General features: G+C 36.3%; 4 protein-coding genes and 1 pseudogene across 8 annotated transcripts; 4 read left to right on the forward strand and 1 right to left on the reverse strand.

Moving 5' to 3' along the window:
- Positions 1 to 1,341: 1,341 nt before the first annotated feature.
- LOC125222733 (transducin family protein / WD-40 repeat family protein) lies at positions 1,342 to 8,975 on the forward strand. 2 transcript variants are annotated; one of them, XM_048125505.2, is made up of 10 exons: positions 1,342 to 1,504; positions 2,011 to 2,077; positions 3,762 to 4,015; positions 4,700 to 5,276; positions 5,662 to 6,321; positions 6,470 to 6,910; positions 7,291 to 7,485; positions 8,073 to 8,129; positions 8,561 to 8,623; positions 8,736 to 8,975. In XM_048125505.2, exons 1-10 carry the CDS (start codon positions 1,467 to 1,469, stop codon positions 8,817 to 8,819), a joined length of 2,436 nt encoding a protein of 811 aa, XP_047981462.2. In that variant the 5' UTR covers positions 1,342 to 1,466; the 3' UTR covers positions 8,820 to 8,975. The 2 variants fall into 2 exon arrangements, with proteins under 2 accessions (XP_047981462.2, XP_047981463.2); XM_048125506.2 differs by having other exon boundaries at positions 5,665 to 6,321.
- A 786-nt stretch (positions 8,976 to 9,761) lies between these two features.
- LOC125218988 (ABC transporter I family member 1 pseudogene) lies at positions 9,762 to 12,220 on the forward strand (annotated as a pseudogene). Of its 3 annotated transcripts, none has more exons than XR_016136780.1 (3): positions 9,762 to 9,998; positions 10,384 to 10,503; positions 11,116 to 12,220. The product of XR_016136780.1 is annotated as an ABC transporter I family member 1 pseudogene, transcript variant X2 (transcript). The 3 variants fall into 3 exon arrangements; XR_016136782.1 differs by having other exon boundaries at positions 10,399 to 10,503; XR_016136779.1 differs by lacking the exon at positions 10,384 to 10,503.
- A 1,198-nt stretch (positions 12,221 to 13,418) lies between these two features.
- Positions 13,419 to 13,988, forward strand: LOC125224455 (peamaclein-like). Its single transcript, XM_048127857.2, has 2 exons — positions 13,419 to 13,564; positions 13,668 to 13,988. The coding sequence occupies exons 1-2, from the start codon at positions 13,489 to 13,491 to the stop codon at positions 13,862 to 13,864; spliced, it is 273 nt and encodes a 90-aa protein (XP_047983814.1). The 5' UTR covers positions 13,419 to 13,488; the 3' UTR covers positions 13,865 to 13,988.
- Positions 13,989 to 15,631: 1,643 nt separating this feature from the next.
- LOC125222206 (thioredoxin domain-containing protein 9 homolog) lies at positions 15,632 to 18,029 on the forward strand. Its single transcript, XM_048124703.2, has 4 exons — positions 15,632 to 15,740; positions 15,819 to 16,094; positions 17,298 to 17,456; positions 17,547 to 18,029. Exons 1-4 carry the CDS (start codon positions 15,717 to 15,719, stop codon positions 17,724 to 17,726), a joined length of 639 nt encoding a protein of 212 aa, XP_047980660.1. The 5' UTR covers positions 15,632 to 15,716; the 3' UTR covers positions 17,727 to 18,029.
- Positions 18,030 to 18,165: 136 nt separating this feature from the next.
- On the reverse strand, positions 18,166 to 20,226 carry LOC125222207 (uncharacterized). Its single transcript, XM_048124705.1, has 3 exons — positions 20,094 to 20,226; positions 19,748 to 20,007; positions 18,166 to 18,616 (listed from the first exon to the last, which is right to left on the reverse strand). Exons 2-3 carry the CDS (start codon positions 19,997 to 19,999, stop codon positions 18,443 to 18,445), a joined length of 426 nt encoding a protein of 141 aa, XP_047980662.1. The 5' UTR covers positions 20,000 to 20,007; positions 20,094 to 20,226; the 3' UTR covers positions 18,166 to 18,442.
- Positions 20,227 to 24,447: the final 4,221 nt, after the last annotated feature.

Raw genomic sequence — 24,447 nt, forward strand, 5'->3', positions numbered from 1 at the left:
TTTGAAGTTAATTAATTAGACTTAAGATCTTAATATTTTCAAGTGGATTCACATGAATAAATTGTAGTATTGTACACATATTGTATCAGTTTGTATTTGTGACTTTTCATTCGACAAAGTTCAGTTGTAAACACAATTTTAATTAAATAAATTTTGATGTATAATTATTACTAGTATTTTAGCTAAAAACAGTGTGTTTGTTTTCGTCCATGTGTTGATTTTGTTCTTTGAGCAAAATTTGTTTCCTAACAAATTTCAATTTCTACCATTAAAACACAACCACAGCCCAACTTGTGGGGCCGTTAATAGGGTTTCTATACACTAAGCCCAACTAAAGCCCAAATTTCTTAGCTTTAGTATGATCTATGATCACTCATGAATTATAATAGTAATTGTTTTAGTACAAATTGCAATAGAAACCAAGGAGATTGTTTAAAAATCAGTCGTTAATATTACAAATTTAATATCTTTCACCGTTGTCTCATGAACCGAATTTGGGGAAAATCATATTTGGTCTAACTGTCGAAAAGTACATAAACAAACATTCATGCATCTAAATAACGTCGTTAATAATTAGATATGCACGCATTGAATTTAAATTTTAAGATATATAGAAATCCCACGGAAAATGTTAAAGTCATTGACTACTACTATAATTTAATCAAAAAAATCTAATGCAAGTGGTTTATAATAACTCTTTATCAATCCTTAGCTTCTAACCCAAAAACTTAGGTACCATAACATTCTTGTAAAAATTGGATGCACACCCTGATCTAATGTAGCATTAATTTTATTTATTATACCATTTATTTAAGATTGGTGGATGCGTAATTTACCATAACAAGTAACTAAAGTGGTCAACCTGAATTTTTTTTGGTAATAAATAATAATCACCTGATTTTTTATATATTAATGATTAATCTATAAAAGAAATAAATTAGTACTCCCTCCGTCCCGGCTAAGATGACACATTGCTTAGCCGGCACGGGATTTTAGGAGTTATTGGTTAAAGTGTTTAATTGGAGAAAGAGAAGGTGAGTGTAAGTATTAAAGTAGAGAGATAAAGAAAGATGAATATTTTAATAGGAGTGAGAAAAAGTGGTTGAGTGTATTAATTGAAGAGAGAAAGTTACCAAAAAAAGAAATGTGTCATCTTAGTTGGGACAAACTAAAAAGGAAAACGTGTCATTTTGAGCGGGACGGAGGGAGTAGTAGTAAGTAGATGTAAAAAAAACTAGAGAGAGCAATGAATCCACGCGTATTCATCACGTATTGTGGGCCAAGGCGGCCCAAAATTGCGAAAAAGCGCCTAAAAATGACTCCATTAAAGAGAAGAAGAAATAAAAGAAATAAAGAAAGAAAATTATGAAGATCAGGCGAATTTAGCACTATTGCTTTGTAATAACCATCTGCAAAAAACATCGATTCGCAATTGGCGTTGGAGCATATGTAGGAATTCTGGAAGGATGGCCACGCCTACCGATATCAGCACCTTGGAGAAAGGGTGAGTTTCCCCATCACTTGATGTCTGATTGCGGAGAAGCTCTTGCATTTTTAGTATGTTGACTTATGTTGCAGCCAAATCGACTACCGATTAAATTGTTTTGTGTACCCAAATTGACCACCGATGAAACACTTCTATCTTATTTTAATTAGATCATGAACGGAAGGGCATCTCAATTTTAATTACTTGATGTGATTGTGATATTTGTTGACTGTAAAAAGTTGAAGTTAAAGGCTTAATGTCAAAGATTATTTTGTAGTGATAAGTGTAGAGAGAATAAAGTAGAAATAATAGTGTTTTTAGTTTAGAAAAGAAAGTATTTCATCTTCAGTTGGGACACAGAGAGTAGTTATGATAACTATGTGCTTAAAATGTTAGAGAGCAAGAAGCACTACTCCTTTTTAAAAATCTTTGTGCTTTGTGTTTCCTGGTTCCTTTTATTGTATTTTTTAAATGCTATTTGATTCTTTTAATTGGATTCGTTATCTTTTTGGCACCAATTGTAGGTACTTTGAAGCTTGTAAGAGGCAAGGCATTCCTCCAAATAAGGCGATTGTGGCAGCTTTATTCAAGGTTTTGCATAATTGTGGCAATCTCTCCCTTTAAAATTATTGTGTTTTTGTCAAATTATTGCCTGCTAAATTTCGATATAACTCCGATCCTCGTTCAGACGGAACTGTGTAAATAGGAACTCCAGATTGGGATGGTTTTAGGTTCTCATGGTAGCTTTTCTTATTAAGCTAATCCCATTTAATTTTTAACTATATTTGTTTAATGAAGATATACATGGGGGGATATAGCATGAGGTGCTATCACTATTTTTTTACAAATGGATCTTAGATCGATCTCCTGCCTTGTGTGCTTGGTGAGAATTGGTATACAGTGTATAGTACACACTTGTAAACAGTTGATGTGATTAGTAATAGAAACTGATCTGATGCTTTAACACCTGAACTCTACGGCTCAAATTAGTATGAAGAGCAACAGTCTATTCAAATTCAACTATTGGATTCGTTAAAGTTAAACCTCAGTTCAGTTATACGAAAACGAAACAAAAATGTTCAGGAGAGTAAAGCCAAGGAAAGCAATGAATCATTAATATTAAACAGGCATTCGTATTTTCTCGTTATAAGGACCGAATTTTATGATACGTGTGTGGACCACCGAAGGCAAAATTATTGATACTCCCTCTGTCCCCAAACAATAGTCTGCTTTTCTATTTTGGTCCGTCCCATAAAATAAGTCCACTTCCATTATTGGCAAGTTTTTCTCTCTTATGAGGTGGACCCCAAAGTCCCTATTTTTAGGGGACGGAGGAAGTATTATATTTTCTATTTTCCTTTAAACTCTACATGACCAACAAAGTTGTGGTATACTTAGAGTAGAGGGCACTGATAAGAATTTCCTTGTGTGAACTAGTTAATGGCTGATTTTTTGTATATAGGCTCTCAAATAGATAGGTTTCTTCAGTATTCTTTTGCCTTTCGTGGGGTCAAACTTAGCTTGAGATGTAATTTATGCTATGAAGTCATGCCACTATATAATAACTATTCATATTTGTTTGGAAAATAGTTTTCACATCTAAGCTGCATGTAGCTGAAGTTATTTTATGTTGTGAGATCACAGATCGGTATTTCCAACCTCGTATGTGATGAATTGTATTTTCTTGATTGTATGATAAATTCCTCTTTTACAGTTTACCTTTTTGCTTGTTCATATGAAACATAGTGTTCAACTGGTGAGTCAGAAACAATAACAAAAAATGTAGAGGAACAATTAGTATACTCCATATATTAATCATTAGTTGTAAGAGGAACAATTTAAAGAATACTCCATATAGAGTGATGTTTGGTGGAAATGGGTGGAGTTGAGATAAACTTTGGTGCAGGGTTCACTCCAAAATGGTGCTATGCATTGGAGATGTTCTAAGGAAATACTAATATCATTAGTCTGTTCCTTGGAATATGCTTTTTCAACCATCTTATGCAAATCTTATCGAGTAAATCTGTTTTCTTTCTTCAATTATCTCGTATAAATGAGCAATCACTTCACTTGGATACTTTTCAGACTATTATATTTTTCTAATTTATCTTTCTGGCTTAATCTCATGAGAGGACTAAATCTATATGTTAATGGAATTGAACATTGTTTGCTGGTAACTTAAGCCCTTAGTGATATTTTCTGCACTGCCCTTTGGCAATCTATTTTCTTATGGTATCCATAAAAAATGGACGATTAGTGTATTTCTCTTGTACAGGCTAAAATCAAGAAGGCTCGCCATGAGATGTCCACATTTATGGTTTTAATGGATGACTTGAAAGATGTTGATTTCTACCCACTTCTTTACTTGTTAAAGGAAATTGATGCTTCCGAGATCGATGCCGTTGACATGGTAAATAGATCTGCATGTGGGTTGAGTGTGGAATATGTCTCACCATTGCTACATGCTGTCAACGAAAAACTTCGAACGGTTGATATCCGCGACATTTCATTTGGGAGGGAATTTTTGCTGTAAGTAATTTAATTTTTTTTTCCTTGTCAGTTTATTCGGCGCTTCACTTGACTTTGGCTACGTAGCATCATTCAACTGCTGCAGTTGTTCTTTTGTAGTCTTAGCATGAGAACTGTAAACGCCATCGTATCATCTTTGTCTACAAGGACTGTTTAGATTGGCCAACTTCATGTTTTATGATTTTCCTTTTTCTGAGTATCATACTTGTGTGCAAGTTATATACTATGACTTTTGCTGCTCCCTTAAGCTATCTATCAATGCGTCTTCCCAAAAACTAGGATTTTCCACTAGCTGTAGGTTCCTTTACCTGTGTTTTGTCAGCTTCTTAGGATTTTTCACACTGGCTGAATGTCTCCATTTTTTTATATCTTCTGAATGAGGATCTTCTATTCCTAACTAACTGCCGTGATTAATCTTCCAAATCCTATTTTTCCATCCATTATGTTGAATGCAAATCCAACTGCCATGTATTCACTTTACGGATATGAATTCTCTAGATCAGCCATATATGTGCAATGTTATAGAGCTTGCAACCATTGATAATTGAAGAGTCTATGCTTCCAGAACTTCATTATGCTGTGACATCATTATATTATAAATAAAAAAGATAAATGACATTGCTATCTGATTGATATGGATATTTGTTGCTCGATTCTTGAACTCAGCATGTATCTATTATGCAGAGATCTTTCTCAACGGGGCTTAGCATGCCAGGTCCTGAATCTGAAGTCCTCTCATTTTCGGAAGCTAAGTATGGTTGGGAAATTTGTGCACATGCATACACTAAACCTTGATTTCAGTACTTCACTTTCTGGTTTCCGGGAGGATTGTTTTTCCTCTATGCCTAACTTAAGATTACTTTCATTATGTGAAACAAGAATCACAAACCTGTGGACAACTAGTGCAGCTTTATCCAAGCTCTCCTCTTTAGATGAACTCCGATTTCAAAATTGTTCGCATAGTAATGATGCAGGGTGCCCTTCTGCATCATCTGTGAATGAAGGCATCGTTCCAGGTCGTACTGACCTTGGTCTTTACATAGAACTACCTTCTCCCAGTGATGATGCTCTTCCAAATTTACAGCTAAATATTGATGATGAAGATTTGGATGATTATGACATGGATGCCAGAAGCACAAATACTGATTCTTCAGATGACAGCGAAGTAGATTTTTCGGGTCACCATCGGGACTTTGGCTCAACAGAACTCTATCCAAACATTCCTCTTTCTTGGAGTGAGCTGGCTGATTTTGAGAATGAGGTATTGAAGGTTTATGTTTTTGCGTAACCAATGTGAAGAAATAGTTTTTTGTTCTTGAGTTCTATTTGTACATTCTTGCTTGATCAATTTTTTTGGGAGGAAGGGGTCACATATCCTACATTAGGGTTTTTAGGTATAATATCACTATCTTAAATCTTTTCTTGGGGGTTAGGGATCTCCGAGCTTTAGTATCATAGTCTTCTGCATCTATTTGAGTCCAAAAAAGGTAATTTGAAAGGTTTCTTTGGGTACACAATAATAGATATGATATTATTGAGAATGTGGTTCTAATTTATCCATTGTTGAGCCTCATTTAACAATGGTTCATTTCATAGGGAGGGAGGGGATATATGAAAGAAATATAACAATTCCTCATATACTGTAGCAGATCTCTTTTGGCTCATTGGACACGCATGATGAGGACTCATTTTCTGGGGGCTCATTCAACTCGAGTATCAGGAATTCTGTTGCCTCCAAAAAGTACATCTCTCGTAATCCATCTCCAATATGCTATGAGAAACATTACAGAGAATACATGATAGCTTCATTGCCAAACCTTAAAGTTCTTGATAATTTGCCAATTGGGAGTGATGAAAGGGGAAGAGCCAATGACATCTTCACACATCACTTTGAATACCTTCCGTACAACAGACGTAGTAAAGACAATGTGGTTAGCATATTGCAGAAGCGTGAGATCAGAGCAAACCCATCTTCTATTCCTGCCTCGAGGAAGAATTTCTCTTCATCATCAACAAAATCTCAATATTTCTATTCTAGATCACTTTCTGTTGCCAAAATGGGATCATGGCCTACCTTACATCCTCTTTCTATTGTGGGTGGATTATCAAGAGATGAAAGACGGAGTTTTCGACCAAGACAGTTTGAGTATCATCCAACAGACTCAAGACTTATGGTTTTTGGAACATTAGATGGTGAAGTTGTTGTAATAAACCATGAGAGTGAGAAGATAGTTAGCTACATTCCATCACTTGGAGCTATGAATAGTGTCCTGGGATTATGCTGGCTCAAGAAGTATCCATCTAAGGTACATGTTATTTTTCAACTTTTTAGCATTTTATAGTGAAACCCAAAAAGTTTTCTGCATAAGTTGTCCTTTTAAACAACATCTCATATCCTAGCTTAATATTTCATTTTGTCCATTTTGTTCACCCTAGCAAACTGTTTCATTTCAGCTCATTGCTGGTTCTGACAACGGTTCACTTAGATTATATGACATACAGTATATGCCAACCACAAGCGGAGCAATGTCTCAGAGTCGGGGTAATGTCATCTTTGATGAGTTTGACCAGTTGACATCTGTTCATGTCAACTCAACGGACGAACTATTTCTTGCAAGTGGATACTCAAAAAATGTTGCTTTATATGATATTAGTAGTGGAAAACGTTTGCAAGATTTTGCTGATATGCATCAGGAGCATATTAATGTTGTCAAGTTTTCAAATCATTCTCCATCTCTTTTTGCCACATCATCTTTTGATCAGAATGTTAAGATGTGGGATATAAGACAAAAGCCAAATCAGCCTTGTTACACTGCTTCAAGCTCCCGAGGAAATGTGATGGTCTGTTTTTCCCCTGATGATCATTATCTTCTCGTTTCAGCAGTTGACAATGAGGTAAAGTTTAGTATTTGAATAACATATCACAGAGACAGATCTGATGGATGCTTCTTGATTGCTATTGGATTTTGTGTTAATGAACTCAGATTTACTGTTTGATGGAACAAATAAATGGAAACGATAATAATGATCATATAGTTTATGCAGCTAAGACTTGATAACTCTTAAAAATATCTATGTGAATTGAATTGGTGTGAGTTGAGAATCTAAAAATAAGAAAAATGAAAATACTTATTTCATAGTGGAAGTGATTTTATTAAAAACTCAGCCCTTTATAAAGTGGAAAAGGTAATCCTGTCTACTGTGTCAAGTTCCCCACAAGTTATTGCATTTTTTTGTGCTAATTTTGAATAAAGGGTGGGATATGTGTTTACCAGGTTAGACAATTACTGGCTGTTGATGGACGGCTTCATCTGAATTTTGGTATTGCTTCTACCGGAAGTTCTCAGAATTATACTCGGTCGTACTACATGAATGGAAGAGATTACGTAATTAGTGGAAGTTGTGATGAACATGTTGTCCGTGTTTGTTGCGCCAACACAGGGAGGCGACTCAGGGATGTATCATTGGAGGTTTGTAGCATTGTTTCCCTACTTCACTAATGAGCATGGTAATTTATGTCATTGTCCTTTAAGGGTTCAATGGCATATAAACTTTACATGAAACTTGGGTTACTTAGAGCTTTATTATTGAGGGTGATTGCAGTATAATTCACAAGTTTTTACTAGGATTAGAAGAGTGCTGATTATATAATCTGTGGGCCTTTTGTCTTTGAATTATAACTAAAGTTACTAAGTACAGAATTAGATTTAGGGTTGGCAGATAATTATGCTAAATTAGAAGGTGAGTATCTACCTTGCCATTATGAGGCATAGCATTTGATTTTCCTCCATAATCAAGTGTATATATTTAATTGACACTTCAAAAACACCAAGGGTATTAATCCCCAGTGGAAGGTTTAAATAATTTTGGATACTCAGTAGAAACCAAAGGCATGTCTGGTGCTAAATATTGTTTTTGTTTGATCCATCGGATATGTTGGTTACTATCACAAACCGTCACTTCTCAACCATCATTATTATTCTCATTATTACAATGATAACTGAGATCATATAATCAATCTGTATGGTTTTAAAATTTAGTTCATTTTATTTTGCAGGGTAAAGGTGCAGGCTCGTCGATGTTTGTCCAATCGCTGAGGGGTGATCCTTTCAGGGTAATTTTTCCTATTCGCTGTGTTATATATATATATCACTTTCTAACTAAAACTGAGGCACTCTGATCAGTCTGTAGTTCAATGTCTTAACTTTTGATCTTTCGAGTATAAATAATTACACTAATACTACTAGTTTTCGTTCAGCTTTCATAAATCTGATGTGTTTTAAGATATTTATTAGCATAGCTTCACCACCTTCATGTTAAGTTGTTGAATCAAAAGGAATATGTGAAGCTTCTGTACTGATTTTTTTTTTTTTTTGTATTTTTGGACAAAAAGGGAATATAGGACGACATACTGTATTTATTTTGCAATCGTTGTTTTCTGTTGTGACTGCTAGTCATCTGAGTGATCTGATGACACTGGCATAAATAGTGGCAGTTTAGCCGAAAAGTCCTATCCCCACTGTTCGTTTCTTTTCTTGATTACAGGATTTTAGCATGAGCGTCTTGGCTGCTTATATACGACCAAGCTCAAATTCAGAAATTGTGAAGGTACCCGTCTGCATCCTTCCTGCTCGTTCATCTTTCTCCTTTTCTGGCAACCCATAATTGCTCTAAGGTGTAATCCGTAATATATTATCCGACTTTGTTACATTACTTGTAGGTTAATCTTCTAGAATCAGGAGAAAACGACAAATTGAATTCGTACAAGCAACAATCTCACTCGGTTACTGGGATGGGAGGTTGATATGTTCGCTTATAGTAGTCCTACTCTTAACCTTAATCTGTAATCTGTATTGCCTCATTGATGTTGAGGTTTCATACTTCATATTCTGCCCAGGAGTTTATGCTGTAAATATTTATGCTGTAAAATCGTTTTACTATTAACATATAGCTGGTACTATCTGTGTCCAATAGGTAAACTCACGTTCATGTGCAATAGCTTGCAAATTACGCAGGTCGGTTTTTATAAATAGCCATTTCAAAAAGGTTACTTTCAAACTTCTACTATCTTATATGTATATTGACAAAAAAACATCTAATTCTCCATGTAATCACTAGAGTCATTTCGCCACTTACAATTTTCACATCTTTCCTTTTAACTTGTCATTTTAATTTATTAATGCTTCACATGGCTTTTATACACAGACTAATATGGCAATTATGTCTCATGTATATCAACTTGATAATGACTTAATTCAATAAAGGCCTAATCTGAATTCAACAAAACTCAAATTTGAACTCGACCTGCACTTGCACTCGACAGTACGAATTTGTTAACAACATGATATAATATGGGTTGTGATATGACCTGATATTACACGATTAAAACTTAACATTGCACTATTAAACTTGAATTTTAGCCTAATTTACAAGAACTTAAAGTAAAACATATTTTTTTAAAAATATTTTATATAGTAAAAATAATTTAATATGTTATTTGCATCCAATCCGAAATTATCGGATTTTTAACGGGTCAACCTAATAGGGACACAAATCCAATAAGGCTTACCAAATCCATTAATTTCTGAATCTGCCATAGGAGAAATCGGATTAATCCTGCTCGATCGGGCTTGCGGATTAAGGCCGAAAGTCTCTCAGCGGGTGGTGGGGTTTGAGTCCGTGACTGAGGCCCAAATCTCATCTTTATACTGCTAAAAAATAATTGGGCCAGTTTTTAATCAAACTTTAAACCCAAAACCTTCATCTCTTCTCGCAATTCACTCACTAAAAAAACCTCTGTGAAATCCGGTGTGGCGGAATCGCCGCCGCCGCAGCTGCAGTAGCTTCGTCCTTGCATAATTAATCTAGCATTCTAATTCCCAAGCTTGATTATTAGTATTGAGGAGTCAATACTAATAATCAATCCTCCGCGCCTCATTTTTCTTCTTCGCAAGATTTCTCCTCCTCCAACTTCTTCTCTACGGTATTTATTTAATTTTCTAATCCGCAAAAAAATAAGTTTAGATTAAATGCTCAATTTCTTGCCTTGTTATCAGTAATAACCAAAAATCTGTTGCGGTAATCAATGTATAAGGTGAGAACTGAAAAATTAATCTAGGAATGAGAGTTATATATTTGGTATCATGATTCGCTTTTAAGCAAATCTGATCACCATAGGACCATTCTACAATTTATATTTGATCTGAATACAAAAAATCTATGATTAGGGGTACGAGTACGATTTTTGCATTATGAAGTACTCCTATGAAATGTTTTTGAAAGGAAAAAATAGATTCTGATGCTAATCATTCTAATATTGATACATTAACTACAAATTGAATGTCTAACCTCGAATCTCAATTGTCAAGTCATCATATGATTAGGGTAGGGAAGGAGAGAATGGAAATTTTGGCTTTTAGGCAGAGAAAGAGATATGGATGTGAGCTTTGTGTAGGAAGGTTTGTTATGCTTTGCTCTGTTTACTAATGGTAAGGTCTGTTGGTTTATGAAATTTATCATTCATGTTAGACTGTGACTAAATATTTGTGTCATGACTCAAACATGTGAGACTGTGACTAAATAATTTTTACTTGAATGTATGCTCAAACAATATTCATAAAGTTTAAGGGAGTCTCTGTTGCCTCTTCGTCATTTGAGACGAGAATATTTCAGTTTGTTTTCCGCTTCTGATATGTTCTTCCTTTTGATTATAGTATAATATATAGCACAAAAAACATTTTGCAGTTTTGCTATTTAGAGTGTGCGTTTCTACACTTTTCCTTTAACATTTCTTAAGGAGAAAAATTGCAAATTAAGATGGAGTTTTATAGACACTACCACCATTTCCAGGCTTCGGAATTAATTATAAGCTTGTTGTATGAATATAGAATTCATCTACAGTACTATTTTTCTAGACGAGAAATTGATGAAAAATAGATAGTTTAGATGCCAAAATGGAAAAATGTGTAAACTTCAGATGGAAATTTTTTTATAGCCCTAAGTTATTTACGAAAAGAATTTGAGAATCTATCATCTATTTTACTTGTTTTTTCTTACTTTCAGTGTCAATAGGTAACTTTTTTTGTGGTTTTACATGGCAGCTATAGCCCTCGGGTAGTCTCCCTTGGCTTATCCAACACAAACTCTATATATCTTTAATGACTCTGAGGAAAACTCCTCTTCCTCGGCTTGTCCTTGACAATGTCTCTTGCATGAGAAATGCACAACAGATTCTCCGCCATGTCAATGCAACTGTTCACGATGGATCAGCTCTCGTTCTATCCGGTACCAATGGCTCAGGAAAAACTACTTTGCTGCGCATGTTAGCTGGCTTCAACAAACCAACTGCTGGGCAGGTGCTGTGGAATGGCCACGACATCACTAAATCGGGTGTTTTCCATCAGTACAAGCTTCAGCTGAACTGGCTCGCACTCAAAGATGGCATCAAGGATAAATTCACAGTCCTGGATAATGTTTTATGGTTCGAGCTTCTCGAAGGAAAGGAAGGGAATTCACTGCCTGCCCTAGAGCTTATGGGGCTGGGGAAGCTAGTTAATGAGAAAGCAAGAATGCTGTCCATGGGGCAGCGGAAAAGGCTGCAACTTGCGAGGGTACTAGCTATGGACAGGCCAATATGGTTGCTTGATGAACCTTCAGTCGCGCTGGATGCTGAAGGCGTGAAGTTGCTCGAGTATATCATCCACGAACATAGGAAGAAAGGGGGGATTGTCATTTGCGCCACGCATCTTCCTATTGCAATGGAGGATCCCATGGTTTTGAGGTTGCCACCAAGGTTCCCCAGAAGGATGACTTTGGTCGACATGCTTGATCGCGGTGGACCTGACTGAAACTTGCAAGCTCATAAACCTGTAGCTGTGCTCGTGATAAACTCACGTTCGTGTGCAATAACCTCGGAATTACGTAGGATTGATAAACATTACTTGGATAACCAGGTGAGTGAGATTTAAACATATGACATTTAGCCTCAGCTGTAGTTTAGGTTGTTTCAAAGTGATTGAATCATAAGTCATTCTTTGACCTAAGTTGTATGTGGCATTTGTACATGAGATTTATTTGAGATAAACTACTCATATTTACAAATAGGCCATCCCTAATTGTTTACCTTCAAATTTCACCTAGTTTGTAGATTTGGAAAAGTGTGGTCTGTTTAAACTTTAATCACTACAGTCATTTTGCCTCTTGCAACTTTTACATCTTACTTTTTGACTTGTCATTTTTAATTTATTTTCTACTCCATATTTTTTTCCATTTTAAAAGTTTCATTAGTATAAAAGAAAAAGGAATATAGTGATATATCTTGTTGAAAATAAACGGTAACGACTACAAGTTCAAAAAATGACCAAACAATGATATTTCTTCAAAGGGGGTAATATAATTATTTTTAAAGTAGATAGAAGTCATATTCTTTTAATTAAATTGTGAGACAGGGCATAAAGCTTTTTCTCTTCCGACTTTGAAAAGAACAGAATATGAGATAACTAGGTATTGAGATTTTGTATATTTGGACTAAAAATTTAAGGCTAGTAAACCTTATATTGATAGTACTAATAAATTAAGTTACAAGAGTTTAGAATTGGATTTCATTTTGTGGAATTTTGAAAATGGACTATGAATGATTATTATAGATTCTACATTTTATTTTACATACGCCTTTTCCACCATCCAATGCTTTTCATTTGAATAATTGAGGCTCACATTATTATCTTGGGAGTGTAAACCTTTGGTTTTGGCAATCCACTGAAAAACATGGGTGCATCGGAGTAGCATATTACATCAGCAAATGTAACTGGTGATTTGCTTGTAAATGATCAATTATACAAAACCGTATGTTTTTAATTATCACAATTCACAAAGATCTTAAATAAAATAAAATTGATTATATGTAAATTTGTAGAATTTCGAAGCTATCGAGCACCTTCCTTCTGGAATTTGGTGAATACTAGTATTATGATGCATGCTTGCATATCTGGCATTCCACTAGGCGACAAGAAGATCCCATAAGAGTAAAGAGTAAGTACAGATAGCACCGTCTCACGTTTTCAGAAACCGCGTCTACAACTCCAGCTGTCCAAATTAATATACTACTCTGCTATTTTCCTATCCAAGATGGCGTACTGCATTTTAGAAAACTTATGCGGATGCATTTCTTTTCGATACGGAGATTAAGAAAAATTATGTTAGATGAGTTAAGTAAAGTGTAAAGTGAAAAAGATGAAGAGAGAATAAAGCAAGAGAGAGAGTAAAGTAGATGTGAAAAATGTGTTGACTTTTGCTAAAAAGAGAAACGACTTTATTATTATGGAACTACCAAAATGTGAAAATGACTATGTTAATATGGAATAGAGGAAGTAGTAATTCACCCCGCTATTCTTACCCCTCCAACTATAAATAGCCACCCCTAACTAATCTAGAGTGTTCCATTTCCCCATCACCTTCACCAAAACCAAATCAGAATGAAGACTCCGTTGGTGGCGTGCCTTGTAATGGTGTGTATCCTGTTCAACAACACCTTCGTCTCTGCAGATTCATGTGAGTGCTAAAACTAAATTGATTTTGATTTTGATTTTGATTTTGTTTGATGATTGATACTACACGGAGTAGTATTTAATTTGAATCTGAATTTCGTACGTAGATGGAGATGCAAATTACTGCAGCAACAACTGCAAGGCGCGGTGCGCGCGGGCAGGGGTAGCTGACCGGTGTCTCAAATACTGCGGCATCTGCTGCGTCAAGTGCAAGTGCGTGCCCGAGGGCACCTACGGCAACAAGCACCAGTGCCCTTGCTACCGCGACCTCCTCAACTCCAAGGGCAAACCCAAGTGCCCTTGATTTTCTATTCTCATCTTCTTACCAATAAATGTGTCTTGTTTTGTTTTTTTTACCCCAGTCTCTTTAAGTAGTACTACTATATGTATTGCCTTATTTTAATTAACTAGTATAGTAGTAACGTTAACTACAAGTGAAAATTGTTTTTTACTTTTGGTTGCTTTTTTAGCTGGGAAATTGATTGAACATTAACTCGTTTTCTTAACACAAAAAAAAACCAAATTATTTTGACGAATTTAATGTGAGATTAATATGGCTTGCATCAAGACTTGCCTAAATATAAATTTCCATAAATCGATCCCAATATAAAAACTCGAATCTAGTGGAACCGGGATGAATTGCACTTCAGTACTGTGTCACAGTCGCACATATCGTGCGCGTAGAGTCGCAAATTTAACAAAAAAATCACTAACCAAATTTATCAGTACTACTATAACTTAAGTTATAGTACTAAAAGAAAGTCCTACGTCAAATTAGTGTTTCTCAATTAAGTTCTTGACATAAACTAAGTTCAAGCGCTTGAAAAATAAACTTACTTACCCACAAAATAAGAGAAATGATATGCTACATACCTTATGCGAGCTATTTATGTGAGCATTACTACCATTTGACACGCGTTTAGCATTATTTATTTTGATTTATCTATTTGGTTTGATTCTAATACATTAAAAAATGTTATTACAATTTTTAATTTCACAAAATTTATAAAAATCAAAATTTGATTTGCTCGATTTCTCTATAATTTCAAATAAATGAATAAAATAATAAATTAAGCTTGATTTTTACGAATTTTGTGAAATTAAAAATTGCAATAACATTTTTTAATGTATTAGAATCAAACCAAATAGATAAATCGAAACGAACAACACTAAACGTGTGTCAAGCGAGAGTGATGCTCACATAAGGAGCCTACATAAGGTATGTAGCATATCATTCCTCCACAAAATAATACTCTCCATCCTAAGATAATTGGGATATTTTTTTGGGGCACAGGATTTAAAAATATGATTTATTAAATCAAATATTGTATAAAATTTGATTTATTAAATAATACTCGTTAAAACTCATAGTAATAGAGTCATTTCTTTTTTTAGTAAAAGTCAACACATTTTTCCACACTACTTTATTCTCTCTAACTTTTTTTTTCTCTCTTCATCTCTCTACCTTTTTTATTTTCCACTTTATACTCTATTTACATAACTCACTTAGCATAAATTTTCTTAAACTCCGTGCCGAAAAGAAAAGCATCTGTTATTATAGAACGGAGGAAGTATAAAAATTACGTGCCTAAGTTCCAAACACAAAACGCTTCACTCAAAAGTAAAAATGAGACGGAGGTAATATTTTACTTCTTCAGTCCCAAGTTAATCAATTTGTGTTTCTTTAGTATCATGATAAATGTGTTAGTACTATTTCTTTTGTTATAAAATCAATTATTTTTAATCTCTTTTACATTATTCTCCTATACTTTACCATGTCTTCACTCATCTACTTTATTTTTTCGGCAACTTAATTTATCAAACATCCTTTCCTTAATTCTTGTGCATAGTACTAATTATTACTCCTAGTACATTGTGTTTTAGAGATAGGGATTTGATTTGGTTTACTAAGATTAAGCCAAACACCCAAAATATAAAAAATAATTTATCAAATAACTAGGACTAGTAGTAAAAAAATTCAAATTATCCAATTAGGCCCATGAAATCAATCTGGGCTAAACCGTATTTAGGCCCAACATCATGAATAAAAGGTGCCCAATTTGTGGAATCTAGCTGAATAAATTTTCAAATTTCATTTTCGGAAGATATCCCAAATAATCCATTCTTCGCATTCCGCTCGATCCCAGCATTCAACCATGGATAACTCAATAGTTCAAGGGGTATGCACGGATCAATTGTTGATTGTTATGATGTTAGGTATCCGAATTCTCTGAATCGGTTTCTGTTTAATTTTTCAGATATTGGAGCAGCAAGTTCTGTCGGTGGCGAAGGCGGTGGAGGAACAGATAGATGATCAGATCTCAGCGTTGGATCGGTTGGATCCTGACGATATTGAGGCCTTGAGGGAACGGAGGCTGCAGCAGATGAAGAAAATGGCGGAGAAGAGGAGCCGTTGGATCAAACTCGGCCATGGCGAGTACACTGAGATCCACAACGAGAAAGAGTTTTTCTCTATTGTCAAGGCTAGTGAACGCGTCGTCTGTCACTTTTATCGCGAAAATTGGCCTTGCAAGGTATACATTAATTTCTCGCTCTTTTAACTACACACAGTGATGTGGTATTGTTGTTTGGTTAGTGTGTTGGTCAGCAAAGTCGTGCTAGCTTATAGAATTGTTTGAAAGAATTTATGTTTTCAAATGCTGAAATTTGGTTTAATTCAATTTGTGTGGAGTGGCATTGGAGAGAATATGAAGAAGCTGCACTATACCATTTGCAGATGAGTTGGCTTGTTCTAGATCGTATACTGCCAATTAAAGTTCTTTTATTTGTTTTGCATTAAATACAAGTAGAGCAAATGAGGAATTGAGGTTTGTTATCATCTTAATTATACGCTTACAGTCTTATATAATTTCTGGATCTGTTTGTTTCGTTGTGTTGATTGTGCTTTGGTTGTCTTTCAGCTATGATTTTCCTACTAAAATTCTGGTATTCTCATGTGTGTGAAGAGTGTTAGATTTTGTTAGGAGAGTTTTGACTCTGAGAGCATCTGATTTGCTTCAAAATCCCCGGAAACCATCTTTAAGCCACAGTGCACATCCTCCACTGTTGAATGGGGAAACAAGTCGAATCTAATCAGCATCCTCTTGGAGGAAGGTTTGGAGTTTAAGAACGTTTATGTCCCACCAAGGACATTTTTTTGGTTTTATTAGGTTCAAAGGTTGGCATAGGATGGGACCAGAGGATGAATTAAGGGACCGATAAATAAGTCAGGTTTCCATGGGAAGCATAGCCTAATAGTTCCGCCCTATGGCTGAAGGAACCCTCGAATTTGGTTACAGTAAGCTGGTACTGTTTTTGGTACCGCTATATGTGAAACAACCCTTTTCTCTCCTCGGATAGTAAATTAGCTGATGAGTGTTCAAAGTCCATGTTTGCACATCATTCCTTCCTGAACTGAATTAGATGCAGTGTACAAGATAGAACTTCAGCTTTCCCAGCTTCCTTTCTACTGGTTCTCATGAGTTGAAATGAGAAATACAGTATCATAGATCATAGATGTACTTATTATCACTAACTCCAATGAGTTGGCAATTTATACAGCTCGATTATTCTTTACTCCTATTCATTTTTTTCTTTAGTTGTTGAACCTTTACTGCAGGAGATTCTCGGTTCTGAGCATGAATCACATTTGACAATGTCACCTAAAAGTAGGTGGCATGACATGCCTTGTGGGTTTGAAGAGTTGGCACTAAACTGAATGTAGCTATTTTTTGCAGGTTATGGACAAGCATTTGGCTATACTGGCAAAACAACATATTGAAACACGATTTATAAAACTCAATGCTGAGAAAAGTCAATATCTGAGTGAGAAGCTCCGGATAGTTGTTCTTCCAACCCTAGCTCTTGTTAAGAACGCTAAAGTGGAGGACTATGTGGTAAGTTATATATGAACGCTAATCATCCTAAGCTCAAACTTTGTAATAATATCTTTCTTAACGACATGATTATCCTGCAATGGGAATTAGGTGGGCTTCGATGAGCTCGGTGGGAGGGATGACTTCAGCACAGAGGAACTAGAAGAGAGGATAGCAAAAGCAGACGTCATTATTTTCGAGGGTGAATCATCAGGGAAGCTATCCAAATTGAAAGCTCCAACCAGAAATGTCCGCCATGGTGCCACTTCGTACGCATCGGATTCTGAGTAGTTGAAGTAGGAACCTGCAACTGCATGACTATATGCTTCTTTGTCATCTCATGGATGGCAGTTTGGAAAATTCACCATGCTTTGTTTATGTGTCCTATAGAAGTGTGTATCTATTTTGGGCTTCGATTTGCGTGTTGAGCTTAAGATTGAGATTAAGAATTGTCTACACATCATATGGGGGTGTCTGTCTTGGATGTTAGATTAGTTGGGCATTTGACAAAAGATCATTACATATGACCACGTGTCCGAAAATTGTTCAACTTCATCCTATGAAGAGTTTTTGTCAATATTTATTTCTTTAAAATTATTGGTCACTTGTAGGCATAATAATCTCTACATCTTAGTTAAAATGTTTTTATCAATCATTAATGATAGTTCTAAACACAAGGAACTAGTCCCCTTTCTTGCCGATTTTAAGAAGCTCAATAGACGAGCCAATCTCAATAACAATTCCCAACCAAACTAGAAGAATGTTGCAAACCAATGCAGCAACTGTATGAGTAGAAATCACACCATAACTTCATACATACATGCTTTGTATGATCATTTTTATTTCCTAGCAGTAGCTAATCTGCATCTTAATAACAATTCATACATTTTGAGACACAGATCGGTCTTCAGCAGAGCACAGGTTCACTTTATTCATTTCCTTTCTTGCTAAAGACGGGAATATTATACCAATCTGGTTAGCACATTTCCAGGTAGACAGCTCCACTTTTAGAGATCAGCAACAGCAACGACAACGTCCTTAGTCATGATTATAACGAAGAGTCTCAAACAGATCGAGATCCAAGTTCGAGTCATTTCATGGTGAACGTAATCAGCCAGAACCTCTTCCATGCCGTCATTTATATGCCAGAGTACGGACCGAATAGCTTTAGTTCCAGGGATCTGGAAAAATAGCCAACATTTACTATTACAACAGTTACCATGAACTTTGTATAGAGTAAAAAAATCACGCAGCAGGCCTACTTAATGCTTAATGAGTGGGAAACAAAGACCAAGTGTTAGCGAAAAAAATTCAGCAACATGAGTGCAACATAATCTCAAGGAATTTCCATGACAATTGAGAACTATGACGAGCGAGGACAAGTAGATCCTTAGGCCAAAAATAATCATCGTCGCAAGGGATCTCATTCATGATATTAACGTGTATCATAATTCAATCAATAACGAAGCATGAGAAAGAAGCAAATGCTCAAGTGGAGTCAAAAGGCATAAGACAAGACTGACTGAAGGATAGGGATATGCAGCGTACATGGAATTGTGAGATTGCACAGAAAACAATTCTGAACTTTTGCATCTAAGAAGATTAGGGGTGAATTTACTTTTGATACCAGCCTAGATTAATACAAGTAGTATATAGACTAATTTATTACTCCTATTTCTAAGATGGATTAGAAGTTTGAGATATTCCAAGTCCATTGATCATTTCATATCATTTAAGCCGATTTCTGCTTTTGACTCGTATTCCATTGAAAGGTTGGATTGGAGTAATGAGGATAAAAGACCTATAAATGCAAATCCCACTAAAGCCTATGCTTCCTGTCGCTGTTCGACATTATGAAAATGCCGAATTTATCTTTTACAACAATTTATTTTCACTGTATATGCATTACAAACAATTTATCTTCGGCCAGAAAAGCAGAAACAGATATTGATTTCAATAACCTAGTTGACAGATATAGATCTACATTGTGTCACCTCATTAAACTCGACCTACTAATCCGTAGCAAATTCAAATCCGAAAACTAATACAGTACATTTGTAAGACAATAAATATATTTCCAATAGAAGATCACACAAATTTTCCAGATAATTAACGGAAACAAACTGCCCAAACACATAAAAAACCGCAAGAAGAGCTCATACGAATTCGGAATGCCATCTCCAGCGAACTCACAATGACTCAACCAACGTTTACAGCAAAATTAGCAGCTGAGCCCTACCATCTAAAAAAATTGAAATTCTGACGAAATTGATGATGCATTTCCGAGTATTAGAAAACGAAACCATACGCACCTGTGCAGAAGAGGAGTAGGGGCGGGATGCCACGCGGTTGAGGCATGAGGCGGAGAACAGAGTAGAAGAAGAGATGTTGCTGCCACTGGGGAACATTTGGGCACGGGGGCGCCCGATAGCAGCAGCGCGATTCAATAGGCCGGCGGCAGATGGAGTGTGGGGAACCTGTCGGCCGGCGCTGGACGCCCGGAAGGCTGACGCCGCCGATCTGCTGAGGCGAAGCGCCGCTGAAGCGCTTTTAGAAGTTGCCATCGCACTCGCTTCAAATTAAAGGAAAATATTGAAAAAATGTGCAAAAAGCAATCAAATTAACTGGTAAAACTTGAATCGATGAAGGAAAATGCACCTCAAAAATCTGCAATCGGAGTAGATTAGATCCACTGATTAGGGTTCGTTCTACGAAGTCGATCAATACTTCAAATCAATCCTCTCTCTCTAAACAAAACTTAATTCTGATAAAAATAAAATCTGGGCCGAGCTGTTGTGGGCCAACCTGGTCATTGTATATTTTATCAGCCCAATATACTTTACACTACCTAATTTATTTCCCTATTTACATCACATTTTATTTAGTCGAATACAAATAATCAAATTCACAATCTTTTAATTTTTTCAAGTGTTAAGAGCACTCCCAATGGAGGTGGCGAATTCTCGGCGATAAATCGCCGATTATCGCCGAATTATCGCCGGCCATTGTGGCGAAGTCGGCGATAATTCGGCGATAATGTTACCGTTGCTTCGCCGAGTGGCGATTTATCGCCGGATTATCGCCGAGCGATCGCCGGCCACTGTGGGCGACGCTCGGCGATAATCGGCGATTTTTAAAATTTTTTTTTTTTTTTTTGGCCGAACGGCTATTTTATCCCACCCCTATAAATATTTCATCCTCTTCCTCCATTCATCACCCACAAACTTCATTCACACAAATTTTCAATCTTTTTTCTCTCCATCTTTATTAAATGAGTTCTGATTCATCGTCTCGTGCTCAGTCCGACGAGGAAATATCACATTCTTCTTCCGAAGAAGAGGTACCTCCCGCTCCCACCGGATGGGATGTAGCGGGTTTCGCCAACAACCCAATCAACAACTATATCTCCCGCTGCATACAAAGCGAGATCGCTCGAATGCAGCAGCCACCCCCCCAACGGCCAATCCGCCGGCGGCGCCGATACATCCCTCGCAACCACACTGGTGCGCACGATCGGCTGTTCGCCGATTATTTCGCGGAGGAACCACGTTATCCGGCAGATGTATTTCGTCGCCGGTTCAGAATGCGCCGCTCCCTCTTCCTGCGCATTGTTAATGCGTTGTCCGCGCGTTACCCCGAGTTCCGGCTCCAGCGAGACGCAGCAGGGAAGCCCGGACTATCGCCCCTACAGAAATGCACTGTTGCCATCCGGCAGTTGGCATATGGAGGGTCCGCCGACATGTTCGATGAGTATCTGCAATGCGGCGAGACGACTGGCAACGAGTGCCTGAAGAATTTCTGTCAGGGCGTGCGAGAGATATTTGGGGAGCACTACCTTCGCTCGCCGGACGCAGCTGACTGCCAGTTCCTACTGGATTGGCACTGGAGGACCCACGGCTTTCCGGGGATGCTCGGCAGCATCGACTGTATGCACTGGCAGTGGAAGAACTGCCCAACCGCGTGGCGAGGCCAGTTTACTACCGGCTACAAAGGTACGCATCCCACCATCATTCTTGAAGCCGTTGCCGACCAACGGCTTTGGATTTGGCATGCTTATTTTGGTATAGCCGGGTCGAACAACGACCTAAATGTTCTCAATTCCTCGCCCCTTTTCAACGAGCGGATCAACGGATTAGGCCCCTCCATCGAATTCACGGCCAATGGCAATGTGCATAACATGGGGTACTACCTGGCTGACGGCATCTATCCGCAATGGCCCGTGTTTCTGAAGACGATCAGATGCCCACTCGGAGATAGAAGAAGGTATTTTGCCCGAGCGCAAGAGTCTGCGCGCAAGGATGTGGAGAGGGCATTTGGGGTGCTCCAATCGCGATTTGCACTGGTAAAGGGTCCGACGCGCTTTTTCTACCAGGGGGATATTGCCGATATCATGTATGCGTGCATCATCATGCATAACATGATCATCGAAGATGAACACGAAGGCGTCCTCGACGTCACCAACGACCCAAGTGTTGCATCATCGAGTCACGGTGTCTCAACCGAGTCCGCCCGCCAGGGTGTACCGCACAACGAACATGAACGGTTCCAGGCGTTCATGGACATACACCAGAAGGAGGCCCATCAAGCACTACAACACGATATCATCGAAGAATTGTGGGCAAATAGAAACCGCGCCCACCGCCCTTGAATTTTTTTTTCTTTGAATTTTTTTTTTGATTTTTTATTTCCATTCGTGTACTTTTTTTTTTTTTAATTTTCTTCGTTGTAATGTGTACCCGTGTTTAATACAACGAACTTTATTACTATTTATTTGATTTATCTTTATAAATTAAATAAGCTAGCTTTATTATATATAAAAATAAAACAATTAAATTAGTGATGATGTAAAAATGAAATGTTGAGTTAGGGAGAAATAAGGGAGAAATAAGGGAGAAACCATTGTAGGGGTTGGCTAAAAACTGGGGATAAAATGTGATGCTGATGTGGCGCTGATGTGGCAGGAGTTAGGGAGAAATAAGGGAGAAATAAGGGAACTCCATTGGGAGTGCTCTAAGGTTGATTAATGATTATAGTGCAGGCCACAAAACATACACAACTCGGATCTAATTATTGATCGAGAAGCGTGTCTATCAACTAAGTTTAGGGCAAGAATGTATCCCGAGATTAATTATGTAGTGTGTTTGGTTCATGAGATTTTAATCTCACAACTCAATCTAGATCCTAGATGGATAATCATAGGATAATTAATCGACTAAAATAATCACACAACTCAATCCTAAATTATATCTTAATATTATTTTATCTAAAACCAAACACCACCTAAGTTGTGCTTTACATTATTGAGCTATGTCGACCACACATGCATAATAAGGGCTCATACATGCCTTAATTTGAGGTAATGGTCTTATCGAGCCCAATGGGCCTACTAACAACTCATGGTCAAAAATGTCCATTGCTTTCCACATTATTTCCATTCCCTTATAAATAATGTGGCCCTAAAATTCTTATAATCTACTCCTACATTACTTCTTTTTTTTATTATTATTGGTAGAATTCTAATGATACTTTAGAAAGAGAGTATAAAAGAATGATCATTTTAACCATGGAAATATTAAACCTGCAATCAAAATGAAAACGTTTTTTCAACTAAATTGCATTCAAAATAAAAATATCGATCAAGTTTTGGGTTCGAGGACGAGAGAACATGGCATGTGCATGGTGCTAGCCCTTGCCACGTCACATGCGCCAAAATTGGGCTCATGTAGGCCTTAAGTGGACTAATGGTCTTACTGCTGTCGGGCCCAATGGGCCAACTAGCAACTCATAGTCAAACCCTCCATTTGCATTCCATATCTATTCCATTCTCTTATAAATGATGTTGTCCTAAACTTCTAATAATCTATGCTAAATGGTAATAGTGTAGTAGTATAATTGCAGGATATTACCTTTTACAAAACAAGGGTTTTAAAAAGCTTATACTACAAAATTGTTCGGTGCAACCTTGCAACTCTTCAATAAATGCTTGAAATGTCTTATTAACTTTGTTTGTAAAAAAACGGTCATTTTGACTTAAAAGATATACTCTCTATTCAAAATGTACATATATATTTGTAATTTATTCCAATGAAAATGTCATCTTTCCATATTTAGAATAAAGTAGTAATAATATATCTATTTACATTAAAATATTAAACTTTTTTTTACCTCTATTACTCTAAAAAATTCCGCTTAAAATCATGTGTCATCAAGAAACGATCATCTCAATTAAGACGGCTAAATATTATAGTAGTATATTTTTAGAAAAGCTAATCAATATTTAAATACTATTTCCTTTGTCCCACTTCAGAAGTTCTAGTTAGAATTTTTAGAATTTTCCATAAGCTGTAATAGGCCTCACATCCACTAACTCCATTTCACTATATAAAAATAATCTCATTTAAAAAAATCTAATAAAAAGTTTTATAAGCCAATTTTACTTATTATATATTTTTGATAAGCCGATTTTAGTATTCGATTAACTTATTTCACATAAGCAGATTTTATTCTATTACTTATTTTACTTTAGTTTCTTGATAAAAACTAAAACTCCAAATTGTTTCCTTAGTAATGGACAATACATGAATCGTTTCCTTAAAATCATAAATAAAATTTACAATGGACTGCAATGTAATAAATCTGGTCAATATTCAAAGAGATATTTTTTAACCATTATTATGGCTTGGCTTGGTTAAACGATTTCTTAATTTTATTTTCTCATCAACATTTCTAATATGAAAGAGCAAAAATATGAATTGCATGTCGGCAAACTCCCAATGGATAATTCATAAAGCTCGTGAATATTATTCAAAAAATTTAAAGTTCATTTTGCAATTCATAAACAGTCTAAAGTTTATGTTGTCTATCCCCCTTGATCATAATTTCAAAGTTAGATTCCCTCTAAATTCTTTGAAAAGTTTATGTAGCTTTAAATCTTGGATAATGCACAAGTCCATTTTCTAAAAAGTTGTTTAAATAATTGTCAATCGCCTTCCAACATCTCTTTCTTTATCTT

Source organism: Salvia hispanica, chromosome 1 (genome assembly GCF_029641045.1).
Source record: "Salvia hispanica isolate PSC_SH4W2 chromosome 1, Shi_PSC_v1, whole genome shotgun sequence".
NCBI lineage: Eukaryota > Viridiplantae > Streptophyta > Magnoliopsida > Lamiales > Lamiaceae > Salvia > Salvia hispanica.

What these genes read in the sequence shown, in the direction of transcription:
- LOC125222733 (XM_048125505.2), top strand. Translation starts at nt 1,467, where the DNA reads ATGGCCACGCCTACCGATATCAGCACCTTGGAGAAAGG. An exon ending in TTGTGGCAGCTTTATTCAAG is followed by an intron (nt 2,078 to 3,761) that starts GTTTTGCATAAT and finishes TCTCTTGTACAG; the next exon opens with GCTAAAATCAAGAAGGCTCG. An exon ending in TTTGGGAGGGAATTTTTGCT is followed by an intron (nt 4,016 to 4,699) that starts GTAAGTAATTTA and finishes TCTATTATGCAG; the next exon opens with AGATCTTTCTCAACGGGGCT.
- LOC125224455 (XM_048127857.2), top strand. Translation starts at nt 13,489, where the DNA reads ATGAAGACTCCGTTGGTGGCGTGCCTTGTAATGGTGTGTATCCTGTTC. An exon ending in CTTCGTCTCTGCAGATTCAT is followed by an intron (nt 13,565 to 13,667) that starts GTGAGTGCTAAA and finishes TTTCGTACGTAG; the next exon opens with ATGGAGATGCAAATTACTGC.
- LOC125222206 (XM_048124703.2), top strand. Translation starts at nt 15,717, where the DNA reads ATGGATAACTCAATAGTTCAAGGG. An exon ending in ATAACTCAATAGTTCAAGGG is followed by an intron (nt 15,741 to 15,818) that starts GTATGCACGGAT and finishes TTAATTTTTCAG; the next exon opens with ATATTGGAGCAGCAAGTTCT. An exon ending in CTAAAGTGGAGGACTATGTG is followed by an intron (nt 17,457 to 17,546) that starts GTAAGTTATATA and finishes AATGGGAATTAG; the next exon opens with GTGGGCTTCGATGAGCTCGG.
- LOC125222207 (XM_048124705.1), bottom strand. Translation starts at nt 19,999, where the DNA reads ATGGCAACTTCTAAAAGCGCTTCAGCGGCGCTTCGCCTCAGCAGATCG. An exon ending in CCTACTCCTCTTCTGCACAG is followed by an intron (nt 18,617 to 19,747) that starts GTGCGTATGGTT and finishes CTATTTTTCCAG; the next exon opens with ATCCCTGGAACTAAAGCTAT.